The sequence below is a fragment of the Hoplias malabaricus genome, chromosome 11 (genome assembly GCF_029633855.1).
Source record: "Hoplias malabaricus isolate fHopMal1 chromosome 11, fHopMal1.hap1, whole genome shotgun sequence".
Taxonomy (NCBI): Eukaryota; Metazoa; Chordata; class Actinopteri; order Characiformes; family Erythrinidae; genus Hoplias; species Hoplias malabaricus.
The window spans coordinates 19,071,549-19,091,175 of NC_089810.1; the positions used below are offsets into that span (position 1 = coordinate 19,071,549).

The following is a 19,627-nucleotide window of genomic DNA, read 5'->3' on the forward strand; positions in this document are numbered from 1 at the left end:
TGTAACAAAACACTACTGGTTTCAGTGCAGAAAGGAAGGACACCTGTGTGCTTCAAAAACATTGTCCTGTTTTCTGGTAAATGATTATCCACACTTTGTAATCAAAATATTTTTGATTATTTTTGTAATCAAAATGTTTTTAAAAACTAAAACATTGCTTTAATTTTCCTTTTCTTTCAATACTAAATGGCTGATAAATTATTTGGTAGCAAATTGTTATGCTCCGGATCAATTTGTGCTTGCAGAGCTGTGCTCAATGTGCCTGTCTCACTGTCCTTCCTTTGTCCCAGTGAGGGCAGAGGGCAGAAACTAATCAGTGTGCTGCTTTGTGTCTTGCTTATTAGCATGCCCTCAGGCCACTGACCTGATGAATTGTGTTTGGCTAAGTTGGCTTCCCATGTTAGGAGTAATCTTTGAGTGATTAATCCACTTATTAGGATATTAAAGCAAACGAATGGTCACGTCAAATATTGTATTTACATTGCATACATACTGGATAGTAACCAAAAGCTTAAGCTCTGATGTATTTATGGGTGGCACGGTTGAGCAACATAGTCCCACTCAGGGTGAATGTCTGTGAGGAGTTTGGTGTGTTCTCCTTGTGTCCGCTTATTCTGGTTGCCTCCCACAGTTTAAAAACTCACGTTGGTAGGTGGATTAGCTACTCAGAAGTGACCATAGGTGTGAATGTGTAAGTGTGTGTCTGTGAAGGACTGGTGCCCCCGCCAGGCTGTGTTCCCGGCTTGTGCCCAGTGAAACAGTGGCTATTTAAAACATTGTAAATAATGACTGTAAAATCAATCACTTTTCATTTTGTTGTGAACTGTATGTAGGAAAGCATTGTAAGATTATTAGTCATTTAATTCTAGGCAAAGTGTTGTTTTGCAGTATTTCTTGCCATATTTGACAGCACACAGTGCTGAATCATAGGTGAGCTAATGGAAGCTTGAAACAGCAAGAAACTAGACATAATGTCAGCTCTGCTGAGGTAGTCTCCAGGGCTTTGGACAAATACCAAGGCTTCCTGAAGAGGACAAAGAGCCTCTTTCATTGTACCTTCCAATGTCAGTTAAATTGTCCATAAAACACTACATTTAAAATTCTTTAACTGGACTCAACAGTTTGTATAAACAAGGTTAATATGTTTTAATGAGTGTTGGCATTCATATTGATGAATACCAGGCCATGTTAAATTCATCCCTGCACACCTGCAACCTGCAGATATATGATGAAGGATACTGTACAAAGAAGCTAATGAGGTTGCAGTTGCAGTTGCTTCTGTCCTTATAAAATCACATCTCAAAGTAAAATTTTGTTTGGCTTTGGAAAAAGAGTATTTCTTGTCAGGATGTATCAGTTTAGTTTGTTTTACATTTTGTTTCTCAGCATACTTGCTTTTGTTGTCTTTAAAAATAGTCAGGAGCTAAAAAATAAATAAGTTCAACTAAAGACACCAAAAGGATAGAACAACATTTGGCAAGCCAGTAAAATTGTGTGCGTTTGGCCACACCATCATTTACAACTCTCAGAAAACATGAACTGTTTGGAAGTTTTGCTGAGATACTTTTTATATTCCACAGCGCTCTTGTTTTGCTCTCTCTCTCATCCTCCTTCCCTGTCTCTGTGTACTCAACAGTCTTAAGAGGCAGTCTTACTCAGCTGCCTGTTTTTCAGGAGCTTCAAACACTTGGCAAGCTACACGGCACAGCAGTGAGTGTGCAGTTTGACGTTCCCCACAAGAGAACTGTATAAACTCCAGAGGCCCAAGTCTTGAACATATTGCCCTGATTAAGGTGGCATAGTATTTTGTTTAGTTTCTTATAGTTCTGTATGTTGCAGGAGGCTAATTTTGCTTTCAGAAATAAGAAGAAACATGAAAAGATGGCAGGTTATTTAGGAACTCTCTGCTGTCCCTATGCTGAGTCTGTCTCTTGGGTAGATGTGTTTACTGTTCTTTTTGTAAGAGAGCCAGTGTTTTATGCTATTCTTTTATACTGTTCTGGTAGATTTCTTTTTTTTTCTCCTTCTCTTTGGCTGCATGAGTCTAAATATAGCTGTGCTAGCTGGAAATATTATTGAATGAAGTCCATGTGTGGGAGGATTTCTTCAGAGGACTGAGGGATGTCAACCACTGCTGACTCACACAGCTGTCTGGCCTCTGCTTTGAATCTGGAGTGATGTTCAGTGATCTCTCTGCACGGGTTCAGTGTGTCAGAGATAGTTACAGTTTGCATTGCAGCAGACGCCTGGTAAAAAAATTAAATCAAGCTGTTTTATTCCAGTTGTTTCTTGGTCACCTTTTGTTGAATTACATATTCAAAATGCTTATTAGACCTGCTTTTTTAGACACATGACTCTAGCTTTTTCTGTCAGTGAATGTGAAAAGTTTGTAAAATACCTTTCATAACAAATGCCTCACTTTTCAACAGAAATGTACACCAGAGTCCTTCATAGACCCACTCTATGCAATGGGCGTATTCTGTCTGGGCTGCCAAGATCTAGCAGCACTCTCTAAATGCCAAAAACACTTGTGCACTATTTCATTAAGAAGCATTTCACCTTACCTCTCCATTCCCAGAAAGACCCATTTCATTATCACCCAGCTGCTAAAGAATACACTGCCAGTTTTTATACTAATGCCTTTGTTAATTTTCCATGTTAGAGGAAAATATTTAGGACATTTTGTAATATAAACCAAATCAACTGATAACACTCTTAGGCATACACTTTGAAAACTACTTTTAATTACTGAAAAGAAAATTTCTTGTGCTAGTGCCTTCCAGGCAACTTCTATGTATGAGAGATGGTGACTTGTGTAATCATTGCAGTTACTATTGAAATCGTCTATGACACAGAGTGTTATGCAAGACCAGATGAAAGAGAAAGGCCCATAGCATGTTGGCCTTTAATGGCAGGACTGCATCATGAAAGTTTTCTGTACTGAATCTCTTATGAATTCTTCAAAAGATACTTCTGTTATTACACTTCAAAGAAAGAAAGAAGTCAAAACAACCAGAAGTGTTTTTGGTCACATTATTCATGTGTTATTATTATAGGTTAATAGGTTTAGAATAAGATTCAACACACTTCAATTATTCTAGGACATATTAAGGCTGATTTATATATGCTATACATGTATCATGTAATGGAATAAATGCTGAAACTGGTAATTTTGGACAGGGTGAGAATGGTGCTAAGTTGTTTGATCCTTGTATCAAGCTTAAGAAGTGTGTTAAAAAAAGGAATAATATGGAAAGGGGATATGTCACTTTTAATTGAGTTAAGATGTATAGAAGGGTTTAGTCTGAACAAGGCACTGTTTGAATCTGACATTTGTTTAATTGAAGACATTGCTATGAAAAAAAAAAAAAAACAGAATTTCATCATGTGAATACTGTATTAAAATGGTCCATCACTCAAAGAACATCTGGTCAGCAGCAGTCCTGTGGTCTTTATGATGATTTCTCACTGATATTTTTGAATAAACATCAAACAAAACATCAATAGGGTAGGTTTACATGAGGGGAAAATATGCTTAACCTTTTATAAAGGTTAATTTATGAAGATGTTCTTGGACCATTAATCTATTGGGCTATTAATCATAAAACAGCCACACAAAATTTTTAATACATGTAAAAATAAGAAAAGACCTAAGAAAGCCTAAGAACAAAAGCAATTGATTTTTTTTTTTCTGGGAGCTTTTGATATGACTGTGACCATGTTTATTAATAAAGCACTCATATGTTGAAGGTTATCACATTAAAATACATGACTTGTAGATAGTAGTGATGTTTTTATGTTGGTTTTGGAAATTGTTTTAAAGCAGAAATGAAAAAAATTCTGTTTATCTTTTTGTATTTCATAGATTGGCCTTTGTTGTCTACCACCATGCCAAAGCAGTCTCTGGGGAAAGTGCCACATTACACAGTTTCACCTTCCGCCTTACCATCCTCTTCTGTTAAAGCCTCAGGACAGTCAAGTGATGTCCACAGAACATTCCCCCCTTTGCCTGAAACTGAACCATTTAAAACCTCAGAGAATTACTATAGTGATACCATCGACACTGTGTATGGCTCAACATTCATGCCACCTCAGAGCTACCTTTCTAGCCCAAAGCATTACTCTGGCCCAGCACACATTTCTTCAGAGTCTACTGATGGGGTTAAAATAAACTCTAAAATTTCTTCCAGAATGTCAAGTGAGGTGAAGCCTCCTCTCCCTCAGAATGTGCCCATTTCTCCAAACAATGTCACACCAGGTATCCAGCTCAAACAGATTTCACCCAGCTTGTCCACACAGACTTTAACCTTCTCTCCTTCTTTGTTGCTTTCACTTGAAGAACCACCTTTTCCTCCTCCAGAGTTACAAACAGAAACCATCATTAGTAGTTTTACTGCCTTTGGACAAGTAGAGCCATCAACCAAAATCAGTAATTTGGACAATTTATATCTTAGTCATGACATAAATATCCAAAATGATGAAGGTGTTCACCCATTAAATCCAAGTCATGTTCTCTTTGGAAACCATTATGTGACATCATCTTCTGCAGAACCGACTATGGGGCCACCAGAAGACTTCTTCCCCACCAACACTATGGATATGGACTATGGCTCTGGAGATTACTTAGAAACAATGTCCCTCATGGGACCTGAGGGAGATGACTTCTCTTTGGTCACCAATATTCCTTCTGAAGCATTTGAATTTGAAGACTCTAATTCTCAGTCCTATGATACATCTTTTCCTACAAGGATAGTATTGCCTTTGTCCACCAGACACGTATCTCCCATTCCCACAAGTGTTGTTTCCAGTACACGTGTTACTGCATTTCCTAATCCAGCCTCCAGTATTATCTACAACACAACCAGTATCCCAAATGTTGTAAGTACAGTTCCAAACATGCAAACCACTACATCTGTGAATACATTAACTTCCACACCACCTATATTAGCCAGTATTCCCAACATTTTGACCTATACAACCATTTATACCACCATAGACACAAGTGTCCCAGCCATCCATCCAACAGCAGTCCATTCCTTGCCTGTTCTCCCCACAGTTTCTGTCTCCTTAAATCAGAGCATCTCCGTAACTGAGAGTTCTGACTCAGATTCTGGCTGGCCTGACATTACAATAGAGCCCACTGATGTTCTTCTGCCTGATATGAACAGTCTGGAGTATTACACCATTCAGCTCACAAAAGGTAATGTGAGTTTTCCTGGGAAACACAATAACCAGACCACTTCCAAGTATTTCACTCATATTCCAGTAAGTACTACTCATATAATGGCCACCAGCACCTACACTGTTGACCCCAGCCACATGCTAACTGTAATGTATGGTGAAGAACTGCAACCTGTGGACAATAATTCATGGCCTGAAGATACTTCTACAGATATATCAGGACTTGATCCATTCAACACTACTAATTTGGATTTGTCAGAAGTGCGACCCAGCCTAACAAATACCACAGTGCCATTCCTGGATACATCTGCGACATTAACTCCATCAGTGGACATTTCTGCTTCACATAGGAATCTGACAGGAACTGCTGACTGGCCTAATACTAAATCCACACCATCTGCTATCGCTACTAGTACCTCTTTACTACTGTCCTTCTCACCTCCAGCATCAGAACAGCCAAATGTTATGGCACCGACTACAACTGATGTCCACCATATTGACAACTCTACTTTGCCAGACACTCTTCTCCCTGGCCCTACTCTTATGAGTGATGTATTAACACACACTCTGAACGTGACAGCACTACCCACTAAGATGACCTTTAATAGCACCCCTAACCTTCCTATGACAGAAATGGCTGACCAAGGTATTACTGGAACACCTTCAGAAATCCCTTTCACAGAAATGACTGGTCCTTTCCCAGAGATTAGTGATGATGCAGGGACAACAATTAGCAACAACAAAACACTGTCCACTGATGAGACAACTGTGTCAACCCCTTCAACTATCACAACATATACAACAATGGATGAGGCTATTAACACTTCTACCCTGCCCACAACAGCCAAAGAGCCTTTAGTGACAACACTAAAGACCACCCCTCAGACCACTACTGCCAGGGAGTACCTCTGCAACATCACCAAGCCTGACACCTACTTGGTTCGTGTTGGTAAGTATTAGAATATTTATTTCTTTTTTCATGTCCTTTCTTTGTGAATTACTACTCAGTTGTAAAGGAAACGGATCTATGAGGGGTAACAAGCCAAAGGGTTTAATGTTGTAACTTGTGTTGAATACGAAAATTGGATGATTTTGTATATTCTATGATTTTTTTGTGAATAATATAAGTATTATTTGTAATATTTCTCTAAGTTCACAGCCTCTTTCGGGGCCAAGAAAAATATGTGCCATAATGTGCCAACAAGTTTACACTACAAACGGGTGATTGGTTAGTTCTGATTAATCTCAACCTAAGCTCTACAGGCATTTACTAGCACTGTGTTATATGTTAAATTCTCCACTTAAACATTGTTAAAATTATGTTGTTGATTATGTAAGCTGTAATCCACATTGTTTTACCTAGAATTTTTAAATAGTCATTTCATTTAAAAAAAGAATCACTGCCATTTCTACATTTTGTATTATAATACATTTTTCTTGAAATATCTCTACAAATCACCAAAGGACTGGATGTGACAAAGTGCCATATTCACTAAGTAGTTGTCAGACACAATGTGGGAGGTGCTAGACATGGATTCATCTTGCTTTGGCTCAGAATAAGCTCTGCTTGTAAGGGTATTTTAATGTGATTACAGAAGACCTTTTGCTGGTCGAAAGAACATTTTGATTTTGAAAATGTGAAAATAGGTTTCTGTAGGATAATTTACCTATTTGAGAAAATAGGGCTTAAAGTGTGATGTCTTATCTTCCCACCAGGGTTTCCAACTGGATCCACAGCTGGCTATGCCAAAGCCAAAGTGAGAGAGATACTTAAAGCTGAATTCAATCGCTCAGTTGAACTGCAGGTATGTGAGAAATGAATATATTCTTCTTAAAAATGTCCTTTAAGTGGTCCTTGAATGATTTTTTGATAGGTGTGTTCATTGAATATTGCGGGGCTTTTTGTTTTCTTTGTCTTACGTTTAATGAAAATGTTTTGTTTTTCCTCATGACTGTTATCCCCATTGTAAACTTTCATGACAGAAGCTGGTAAACTGCATAATGGCTGCGCTCCAGCTTTGTGTCATGTTTCAGAAGTGTGTCCGGAAAAAGCAAAGCTCTTCCTGTCCCACTTTATCTGTTGATTTCATATAAGCAAAACAGCATAGAGTGCTGTTTGGGTAGCTTCAGTGACTAGCTTAAAAGTACTCCTTGGCTTGCCTGAAAGGATTAAGTTCCAGTATGTATTACAAGCTTGAGGGCTTCTGACACTTATGCTCACCAGAGCGGTCCTGCAAATCATTTTTTTGCAATCGATTTAAAAAACAGCCCTCTTTCAGAATGTTCTGTAGTTTTGTCTCAGCACTCTCTCAAGGTATAATCATTTGGTAAAATTCTAGATGTACAGAACTGTGCAGAATCAGAAACCATACATTATCTGTTGAATTTCCAGTCAAAACCGCTATTATGTACAAATCATTTGAATTTTGAGATACGTTTATAAAATAATACAGATGACAACATACTGCTGTCTGTCCTTCCAGTGTGAGGAAGAAATTCAGTACTGTGCTTCTTAAAGGATATCTGGCAGTTTGGGAATCATTGCTGAAAAAGGATACAGACTAAAAAAGGAAGAAATTTTAAGAATGGATTTGGAGAGAAAAATATTGTTGTACATTTCTTAGAAAAAATGGAAACCAATGCAAAAATTTTTGGTTGTTTTTTATTGTTATTATTTTTTTATTTATTTGGAGGCTAAAATATATATATAGCTGTTTTGACTGGAAATTAAATGAATGAAAGGTGATGCCTGTATTTTGCATATTAGTGCTTGTAAATGTATAAGTCACAATTAATAAAACATCAGAGATTATTGTATTGACCTTAAATATTTTTGCTTTGCTCTATCCATCAAGGTAGTGAAAGCTCCTCCAGACTTTGTGTTTCGGGCTGTGTCTGGTCCCATTGTTTACACTGCTATATCAGTGATAAATGCTCTGAGACAGTCTTCAAGAACATCTCGCTCCATACTTAGTGTATCCCCAATCAGTCCTGTACCAGGCCTGCAGTACCACGTCCACTCTGGTAGAGCCACTTATCATACTCACACATACACACATCATATGGACTGTATTTAAAATATAATGTAGCTGTAATAGCTACTGAAGGTGTATAGAAGATATAGTTATCTGAATAATAGAAACAATAGAAGAAGCAAGTATTTAGCCATGCCTGAAAAATGTCACTCTCATGTGCTGTCTGTCTGCAGTGCTCCAGTTTGTTCCCAGTCACATCGATGTGCATGTGTGTACATTCAGCGAGCACATAGAAAGAGGCTTGACCTTGGCCTTTGCTGAAGTTCGCCGCCGTTCAAAAGAGTCTACTAACTTCACTGTACATGTAAGGACCCCTCTCCTAAATCACATTTTTATTTCAGAAATTGCTTTCACAAAATTTGTCTCTGATCTCAAATGTAGTGTCAGCTAGGAAAAACCCAAAGAGAAATTTTGAATGGGGTTTTTTCCCTTGGTTTCAAAATGTCTGCACAATTTAGTTGTTGAGATATAAAGATAAGTCACGCAGGATGGTTTGATGCTATATGGTTCATTGTAGAGGAATTTTCCAATTCAATTTTTTTTTACAATTGTGATGGCAGGAACCAGGAGTCATGATATTGCAATTATAGCCATTAGTGTACTATTTACAATAACCACTATGTGTATATATATAGTTTCAATATGTAATGGTGATAATTAAAAAATAATGGTAAATTAGAAAAAAGCTAACGCTACTGCTTATGTACTTATGTTCACATGTTTCATACAGAATATAGTCTGTTTGAGATTGTCAAACAAATCAACAGTAGTCTGAGAGATATCTATATGATTCTTTAGAAGGTACTCAGTATGGTTCACATCATATTATAAGCCTGCAGTTCATCATGTTAACCTGGTTACCATAAGTTCCTATTTAGTTTTAGCTGCATTAGTCCCTCTAGGTTCAGTAGGTTCAGAGCAGAAATATGCTTAAAGAGAAAATAGTGAACAATTCATTTTTGGCAGAACCCTTTATTTCATTCTTGTGTATTTACATTTATGAAAATGTTCTGTTTGTGAAGTGATATTTTATAAAATATACGATGAGGGAGAGCAGCTTATGTCAACATCTATTAAGGATTATTCATGTAATCTAAGCATTTTGCTGTCCCTCTCTTCGCTGATCCAGAATGTAATCACTTAATGTTTGCTGGAGTTTTGCTCACATGTTTGGCAGAATCGCAGCCTTCAGAGCAAGCAGCTCACAGGATTTTCATGCAGACTGTGTAGTGTAGCCCAAGACCAGTGACTCTGCTCAGATCTCTTTCAGCCTTCTTAATTGCTTCCTATTTTTGGCAGATATGCTCAAAATGCTCTTTCAAGATCACAAAAAAATATATTCACCTGGAGGTTTGGCAGGATGGATAATGGATTAAATTTCACAAATAATTTTGCATTTTGCTTTAAAATTTCTTTCACTTAGAAGTGGGTCAGAGCTGTTGCTTTTTCTGCCCTTTTAATATTGCTGGCATGCTTGCTGATCAGAGTACTAAGCCATTTCTGTAGATTTCTTTCCGTACACTAAAATGACATCACCCACAGCCGTTTGCTTTGATTGGATTTAGGGAAAAGAACATGCACTCTTCAACCCAACAGTTGTCAAGGCAACAAAATTAATGAGTGAAAGTCACTGCCTGCAGCTGAATGTGTTACACAGCTTTCACAGAATTTCAGCCAGAACAGTAATTATAAAAGGGGTTATTTGGCAAAACCAAACCCTTTGTTACATTGCATAAATGCGTCAATGTAATTTAATGTCTGGCAGTTGGCCACTGAGCATTATACAATACAGTACAAAAGTCACGGACTACCATAATAACTTTGCAGGCAAAATAGGTATTTGCTTCTGTATTTATTCAAAGTTCAGTATTAGACATTAGCTGCATTTTCTGCTTTTCATGTTCCAATTATTTCTTTCACATTCGATGTTGAGTTCTGGGTCACGCACAGTAACACCAACCCATATGGGTGAGGTCTATCAAATTCTCCATTCAGACATGTTAAGCCAGCTACCACTTTTTTTAAACATAATGCCATTAGACAGTTCAGTGTCTGTGGAGGAGATTACAAACCACCCATATCAGTGACCACACTAGCTAGCATTGTGCTGATGAAGTGAGAAGAAGGGCTATTCTATCCACCCAGAGAGTGAAAGGTCAGTTGTGCTCTCTTGGACTACCTGCCTCAGATGGCTGAGACATCAACAGGAATCAAACCCATGATCACCCAATAAGCAGCTAAACCAAAACAACTATGGATTTTATTTCAGGTCTAAAACAAGGCCTGAAACAAATTACGTAAATAACTGTTTTAGCCTAGTTCTCTGAAGGGGACACAAAAAAGAACAGCTATTTTGTATGATAGTATATATTGAACTTACACAAAACACATGGTTTTAATGATGTGATCTAAATTAATTGCAGCTATTAAACATCACTATGAGCCCTGTGACCAAGAGCCAGAGGCAGCCAAGTGGGCCGGTGGACATCACCTTTTTGGTACGCGATGCTAGAGGATACTTACTGGGATCAGAGGTCAGCGGCCTCCTTAGACAGCTCAATGTGGTGGAGTTCAGCTACTACCTGGGCTACCCTGTTCAGCAAATCGCAGAGCGTGAGTTTTAAATTATTGCCCTTAAATTTCTACAATCACTCCCTTCACAGGCACACATCACACAATGTCCAGCTACAAAACTGCAGTGGATGCATCATTTTGACACTAAGGATGATGATGTATTTTTCTCGTCAATAGCATTCCACTATCCTGAGCTAAACACAACGCAGCTGCTGCGATCCTCATGGGTGAAAACAGGTATGGTTCATTTTCTTTATTCTGTTTAATCCTTTGCTGACTTATAAAGACTAGATACTCAGCTGTTTGATGGTAATAGCGTGATTGTTACCTACTTCTCTAACCTTATCTCCAGTAATGGTAATGGTAATGGTACTGTGTCTATTTCTGTGCTCAGTTTGACATTTTGCAAGAAAGGAAATTATGAAACTTGCTGTTGCTTTTGAATAATTTATAATGTTTTTTTCATGTTTGAAGTTCTCTGTAGAAGATATTTCAAGATATTTTACTTCGACGAGACATTTCATTTGATCAAAGGCATCTAAACATTTGCATATGACGATACATGGATCTGTGCACTCATCAGATAATAAATATTTCCTGGTTTGGTTGTTGTGTGTAGTGTTATTGGGTGTGATGGAGCAGCGGGGGAGTGATAGAATTTTCCAGGCCAAGATGGAGAGGAGGCTGGCACTATTGCTGGGAGAGGGACTGGGCACAGGACGGCGTTTTAAAAGGGCCACCAGCATCGGCAATTACAGTGTGCAGGTAGCAGAAAAGGAAACACACACACACATACACACACACACACACACACACACACACACACACACACACACAGTTTGAGTTCTCTCTTGTCAAGCTTTTATGTTTTTTTGGGGTTGCTGTAGGAAAAATAGAACATTCATTTGCTAAGTATGTACACGTCCTTCAGTAGGTATGCCATCCAGATTCAGTGCTTTGGGCCCATGTGTGTGCACCTGTACATATCACTGAGATCGTATCAAAATCTCATATAATTTTCATACATTTTTTGAAAAGTTCTACATTTTTGGGATAAATGAGCTAATAGACATTATTAAATATTTCTTGAAAATCCTACATTAAACTTACATTTTTTCACCCTTCCCTTTAACATTGATTATTTCTGACATTTATTGTTCTACAACATTAGTGATATCTTGTGAGTCATTCACAATACTCCCTTGCATTTCCTCTCTTGTGTGCAAGTGAAAATGGAGACCCTCATTATGGAACTCTTCCCACATGGATGTCCCCAGCCTCTCTGGCTTCTTAATGACTCTCTCTTTGTGGCCCCCTCTCAGCACCTGCTCTGCTCAGCGCATCCCCCTTCCAGCCCTGGAGTATCCATGGCAACACCTTCGATTCATCCCAGGGCTGTGGAGCCACTGGCTGACTCCTGTTTTCCCCCCACAGGCAGGAGAGCTGATATCAGATCAATTATTGAACACTCCTCATAGACAGCTAGTCATCTTCAAACCCAGTGTCTGTTGAGCATTCACAGAGAGAGATTTGTGCTGTTCCATGGGTGACAAGTAGAGTAGGACAGTCCACATGCACAGCAAGGAGCTGTCAATGTGATTAAAGATCAGCCTGGTTTTACAGCAGCCCCCACTTGCCTGCACACACTGACCTTTTTGCTCCCTCCAAACTGCTGCTGTTGATACAGATGATGCATGCTCCAGTACTGTTAACTGCCCAGTAATGACCTAATTAACAGAGTGTGAATATGCCACAGAGTGACGGATAATGTACCTCTAAATTTAGTGTGCTGTGCGTTAAAGGGAACATCAATACAGTGGATGAACTTATGAATATGAAACAGTGCAGATAATTCAGTTGGATTTCAGAGGATTGTTTTATTCAGAATTTAAATGATTTTCAAGGAATCTTATTGGTTGACTCATTTCAAGCCATTAAAAAAATAAATGTGTGTGTGTGTGTGTGTGTGTGTATATCAAAAACATTTTATTCAATATTATTTAATAGTTTTTCTGCATCGAAGACATAGATTTCTTTCACTTAGAAGAGTCTGTTAATAGACATATCTGATTTCAAGGATTAATAATTATGACCAATGCTCTTTCTCTTATTCAATGTTAATTTGCTAGTCAATCTTTTACATGAATCTTTTGGTAGATCTGTAAGCCTAACACAAAGGTAGTTTGAAAAGCATAGAAGAATGCATTTTAAATAATTTTATTAAGAATTAGATAGGTACTAAACACTGCAGCTCTCACTACAGGTTTATGTTTAAGGCTTTGTCTAAAATTTGCCTCTATTTGGCAGAGTAAGTCATTTTTAGAGTAGGTTATGATTTGCTGAGGGAAATGTCATTATTACAATTACAAAGTCAATTTTAATTTTTTTTTAATCCTGATATATTTTACCATGTATTTTGCTTTGTATTGTGCCTAACAAGTCCCATTAGGCATGGTAAAATCACTGTAACACACAGTATATTGTGCCATATAGCTTTATTTTAGCTCCCAGATGCATCACTATTTGTCAGGTGAATTAAATGTCAGGCAGAATATTGAATTGCCTGGTAACACCAGCCCATATTCTATGCTGTAGGGGCATAGCTATGCCTCAGTTGGGTGCTAGCACTTTAGAACAAGCAGAAAAAGGGGGCTGGCTAGTCACAACCCGGCAGTAAGAGTGCACTATGTAGGTCGAGTTCAGGTGAGGACGAGTGCTGTCATCCTTTTCCACCCCAATAACACTGGAGACTGCATGAGTGTTAAACCCAGACAAGACAGCCTACCTTCCACTTTCCACCCTTCACTGACCTGACTTTCCCTTTGCCATTGTGGAATCTTTTTTGTTGTGTTTTTGTATAGTAGCTTGTGTGCTTTTGGTTGCAAAATATTCTAATATTGTGTACTTAAAGTATTTAGCTCAAACAATAAATTCAGGTAGGAAAAATAGGTATGTTTCAGAATTGTCCAAAATGATGATCAACATTCTAAGCACACTTTCCTTCCATACTGTGACATTATTAGGGACTGTTAGCTAAGTATTTTGCTCATTGACCAGAGTTTGTGGTGAGAGGCAACCAAAAATCTTTTTTTTTATCAAAGCTAACATGCAAGCAAAAAGTCATTTTAGATTTTAAGGCTTAATTTTTTTATAAAATCATTAGTAATGAATTGCTGTTTAATTTATGTTAAATGTCATACTAAAGGGGAACTGTATGTTTGCTCTGACAACAGATTGTGCAGACCACACATCCTAGCGGGCCAGATAACCCTCTGGATGTTATCTACTTTGTGGAAGGTCCTAATGGTGAGAGGCTGCCTGCCATCACCACTGCTAACCTGTTGAACAAGGTGGATGTGCAGCGAGCAGCAATAGTCCTAGGATACCGGATCCAGGGCATCCTAGCCCAGCGTAAGTGTTCAACCAAAAACACTTTAATTTTAGAGAAGGGACTGGGAATGTGAATGACTTGACAATTTTATTCTCCACAGGAACCCTTCCATGGAGTCTTACTCTGCTGTTTTTAATGAAATAATCACAACTATTCTTCTAATTGCAATGTGTGTTTGGTAGTGGTATTTCAAACATGAATGCTTGGGTTCTCCTCACTGTTATCATCAAAGAAGAGGGTTTAATGAGCATGTCCTCTAGAGAGTATGGCCATTTTATCTAACACTATTTGTGCTGGCTGACATTCCTACAGCAAAAAATGCTTTACCTACAGCAAAAAAGCAACCCAAAAAAACATTTTATCATTAGACTTAATGAAGCTATTTCCTATTGTATAACTGCAGAGTATCCGGAGGCCTGAGGGTTTCCTCTGTCCCTCAGCATTGTTTAGTTCACTGTACCACTAAAGGACAAGTTCCCAAGCTTTGTATTATTTCCCTCTGCATCTCAGACAGCATTTTTAAAGATATGGGTAAAAGCCCAAATCAGTGAAATACTGCTATCTTTTTTTAATTTTACATTATGTAACCCTGCTTCAGTCAGTGCACATTTTAAAGACCTTCAGGAGAGGACTGAAGGGCTCAGGTTTTGTATTTGTTTTGTCTTGTTTTGTTTATTTATTTATTTGTTAGTTAGTTAACTGGGCCTACAGCAAAATAGTATAATGTTATGCTATTATTTCAGTAAATGGCTTTTTATCCATCATTTCTAATGAGAATATCATCATAAATGACTTAATGTTCAATCTGTTAATAATGTTTTTACCATAATTGCAGAAAAGACTCTTTTTTTTAGCCAAGATTATCTGGAATTTTGTTTTTGACGTCACTCAAGACATCTTCAGTTGGGTGCCTCACTGTGAGCTGTAGCATAAATGTTTATAATTATGTATTCTTGTTTTTTTTTTTTTTTTTTTTTTTTGTATATGCAGCTGTGGAGAAGGAGGCATTGTCACCCGCTGAGAGAGAGAATGCTAATACATGGATTATAGTAGGAGTGGTGGTTCCTGTGCTGGTGGTGGTGATGATAATAACCATACTGTACTGGAAACTGTGCCGCACAGATAAACTGGAGTTTCAGCCGGACACCATGAGTACTGTCCAGCAGAGGCAGAAGGTAAGATGCAGAAGACACTTTATTCAGTAATATTATTAACAAATCAGTAACTACCATAAAACTAAAAAAAATGTAGGTAAAAAAAAATATGTAGGTAAAACAATCAACTATGGATGGAAATCTGGATCCATTGAGAGTTCTTTAAAACTTTCTAGAGTTGATGGTCATGTGTTACTTTTGTTTAATAACACAAGCATAGATTGTGAGAAAGCATTTGTTGCAGTGTTTGGATTGTTGTTTGGCGTGTCTGCTGTGTTGTGTTACTGAAGCTACAGATAGGGCTAATCAGTGTCTGGGCTCCTGTGTGTCTCTGCTCTGTCTGACTGCTGCTTATCTCATCTCTGTGTGACTGATTTCGTCCTCGCAGTGCCATTCCATAGTTATTTATATATCTTTGGGATCAGACCAAAATTATTCTGTTTTCAAATGAGGCCACATATTGACTCAGGTACTTTGTTTGAACTGGTTCTCTCGTGATGAAGTTTAGCAACACATATGCACAAATGCACAACTCTACAGATGTCTGGGGACAGTATGGTAGTGGCAGCCTCCAGTGAAGATGAAAACACTTTCAAAGGCTTCAGAGCATGGAATTACCAGGAAAATGTTGGTATTATTTCGCAGTTTTAAGGGACACCTATGAACTTTCAGTATGTTTACAAAAACACAATTATTGCACAAAAAATCAGCTGACTGGGACTGATTAAAGTTTAGTCCCAGTTGATGCCACTGCCTTTTATGGCTGGGAGTCAGAAAGTAGCACAATTGGTTCATTGCTTCTGGGTGTGTACAATGTCCCCCATTCTTCCCAATTACTCAGCACAATGCTAGATAATAAAGGTATTTTTAGTAGCTAACATATCTGGGCAGTAGGTTATCTCCTCCAGTGTATTGACCTGTCCAGTAACGATGTGCAAGCAGCAGTTTGAAAACTAGCTGGCTGCACATGTGTCAGAGGTTAGCCCTCATATTCTCAACTTGGTTGCGTCATGTGATTGTGGTAATCCTAGCTAACATTGATTGACAAAAATATCTGCAAAAATTGCTAAATTGAAGAAATAACTGAGAGTTACTGCCTTGAAAACAATAACCCTTTTCTCACCCTGCAAATTTTGTCTTGCTCTGATGTCCGCAAGCATTTCTCTCTCTCTTCCTCTCTCTCTCCTCCTGACACACACACACAGTCACTCAGCAGCGATTTTTGTTATTGTGTAGCCATACTTAATGCAGTACAACTTGAATGGTTACACCGTGTACATGATTTAACTGCATTTGAGCTAAAGAGCACATTTTCAGCATAAGCCACATCTGCCACTACTCTAGAACACACACTCACATAACATTGCACACGTGTGTGCACTCACGCCCCTCATGAAGTACACTTCCAAGATTACTGAAGCCCTGCCCCCTATTCTCTAATGGCTACACAGCTGCATGACCCCTTGCTGAACTTGATGTCATTGTGACAATTTAAACCCTTTTTCAAGTGCTGTATTTCAGATTAAAGCACCTGAAGCAGGGAGATTGAGCTTTGGTGCTAGTCGTCATATATTTGCAGGTTTGCAATTTATGGTCAAAAGTCTGTCAAAATCACTGCAATAAAACTTTCTATATATTAGGGAAGGCTTTGCAGTATACAGTATGTTGCATTCAACCTTGAGAACTTTGTGAAGTCAGCTGCTAACCATAGATTATTAATTCAGTCTCACAAAAGTCACCTCCAGTCCTAAATTGTGTTTTGTTATTGTCAGCATCACTCTGTCTGTTGCCATTGATTAATGTCCTGCATTCCATTTCATTCTTCTTGCCCTATCATTGATCTGGCTTCTGTTATCCTTTATTTATCTCTTAACATATTTTCACTTACAATCTCCACCCAGTCCACGGCTTCATTACAGAAATCCATACCCTCGATCCAGAGGTCAATGACCCCAGTCAAAAGCAAAAAATTAGAGGTAGTAGAGAGCAGTGAGGAGGAAGAAGAAGAGGAGGAGGAGGAGGAAGAAGAAGAAGAGGAGGAGGAGGAAGAAGAAGAAGAGGAAGAGGAGGAAGAAGAAGAAGAAGAAGAAGAAGAAGAGGAGGAGGAGGAGGAAATAAAAAAAGAGAAGGTAGAAAGTGGTAGAAGAAAAGGTCCATGAATTTGACCAATCCAAGCTCCATCCACAAATGTCTTCTTTTAGACAAATTTTATACCGACATCTGTCAAAAATCCACTGATGTGTTTCAAAACACCAAATTAAAATTGTGTCTAGTATAAATTACTGTACTACCAAAAGTGACACTGAGATTCAAGTTATTATTTATGACTAATATTAGCTGGCTAGTGTGTTTCTAATATTCTCAGTTTCATGACGATTTGTTACAACCCATTTTCAAGTACCTAATTCCAGTCTATCTTTCAAGAGACAGAAATATGAATAAAAACTCAACAGAAGTACATTCAGCAAACTCTGTATTGTAATTATAACATGACAAATTTGAAAAAGTCACAAGTTAAAATTCAGGGTGAGCTGAATGCCAAAACAACAAACTTTAACTTTACCATATGGAGGATGAAAAGGACAATTTTGAGATCCAGCATCCAAAACAAATGAACTTGACAAAGTCAGGTATTCTTTTGAATCCCACTCATCCCAAATTTTGGTATTTTTACATATATGTTATTAAGTAGAATGCAATTTTTGCTTTTCATTATAACAATTTGTGTGACAGAAAATCATTTGTGGGTAGAACAGCCAGCTGTATTTAGTACATCCAATAAGTCCCCCTCATAGACGCGCCAGAAGTTAGCAAATCTGCTCTGCCAAACAAGTAATAACTTTTTTCTCTTCCTTTTTGGAGCCAATTTAATCCTGCTTAGTGTCTAGATTTGCCATTTTATAGTATGCAGTTTGTGCTATGTACAGGACATAAACATGTCCACAAGATTGTATGTAAAAGAGTGGAGCAAAAACACATCTGAATATATGCCTTGCCTCCCCTCTAATGTCAAAAAATATCAGAAACCAGTCCCTGCTGCCAGGGGCATTAAGAGACAAAAGACTGTGGAGGATGATGAGGAAGAAGAAGAGGAGGAGGAGGAGGAAGAAGAGGAAGAAGAAGAAGAAGAACTAAAAAAAGGGATCAAGAAAAAGTTTAAAGATGTGGGGGAAATGTATGAGGTACAGCAGCATAGGTATAGAGCTAGCATTCTTAAAATGCTGTAGTTAGCACTAGTGCTAGTCATGTAGTGGACAATCCCCTTGTGATAAAATTGATAACGAGAACTAGAAAAAATAATCTCAGTCCCAGATGTGTGTGAATGCTTCTTTGTTAATCCCCCCCACCCCACACACACACACACACACACACTCCATTTAGACCTAAGTAGAGCATTCCAAACAGTAACATTGGCCTACATTTGGTCCCTGTTTACTGGTAGAACACACACGGAAGAGAAAAATTTGATTGTATTCAGCTTTTGTTCTATTTCTAAACAGCCTGATTTACATTCAAAAGAGACTGCGCAAAAAAGAGAGGACTGCACATGGTCCCTGATGATTGGTGGATTAGCACAATTTCAGAAGGAAAGCTGGTCACTAAATTCCGGTTAGCAGAAACAGCACCAGCCAAAATGCTAAAAAGCTGTCTTCCTAAAGCAGCACAAAGATTCGGAGGGGTGTTTTTTTTTTTTTTTTTTTTTTTTTTTTTTTTTTTTTTTTTTAACAGAGAATGAGTCTGCTGCTCCTATTATAAGTGGGTTTTCTGTTTTCGGACCGTCCCTGGAGAGAGGCTGCAGGCATTAAGCGGCATTACAGAGCTTGTTCTGCTCATCTGGTCTGTTATCCTACAACACACACACACACACACAGACAGACAAGCAGGCCAGCATGCAGCACATTTCATTCATTACTGACTGTCTGCCTGCTCTGCCCTGCAGCAAGTACAGTGAAAAAAAACACAAAGCATTGTATTAACTTGATTCAAATGTGTACTACATTTAAACAAGAATGAAATATATTACTGCATTTAACAATAATTTTCCTCCTGGCTACAATTAGTTTATTAATTTAATTGATGCATTCAACAAAAATGTATCAGTTAAACTATGTTCCCAGTTAAGGAACACTAGGTAAGATCTGGTATTTTTGCTCCTCCCCCTATATTTGCAGAGTGTAATTAACTGTTATAGCACTGTCCTAAAATTAAAGGAGAGGAGGGGGCTGGTGGTCTCCTACCTTCCTTTAAAAGTTACATAGTGAAGTTTCTCCAGTGCTTAGTCTGGAGTAGCA

General features: G+C 38.2%; 1 protein-coding gene across 3 annotated transcripts in view; it reads left to right on the plus strand.

Moving 5' to 3' along the window:
* Positions 1-19,627, plus strand: part of si:ch211-1e14.1 (UPF0606 protein KIAA1549) — a 56,609-nt gene that overhangs the window by 20,618 nt on the left and 16,364 nt on the right. For all 3 annotated transcript variants that reach the window (XM_066684791.1, XM_066684793.1, XM_066684792.1), the window contains 9 exons: positions 3,866-6,130; positions 6,898-6,986; positions 8,037-8,205; positions 8,390-8,520; positions 10,640-10,829; positions 10,968-11,027; positions 11,410-11,555; positions 14,024-14,201; positions 15,172-15,356. In XM_066684791.1, coding sequence (XP_066540888.1) covers positions 3,866-6,130; positions 6,898-6,986; positions 8,037-8,205; positions 8,390-8,520; positions 10,640-10,829; positions 10,968-11,027; positions 11,410-11,555; positions 14,024-14,201; positions 15,172-15,356 — 3,413 coding nt within the window. The remainder of the gene's footprint in view (positions 1-3,865; positions 6,131-6,897; positions 6,987-8,036; positions 8,206-8,389; positions 8,521-10,639; positions 10,830-10,967; positions 11,028-11,409; positions 11,556-14,023; positions 14,202-15,171; positions 15,357-19,627) is intronic.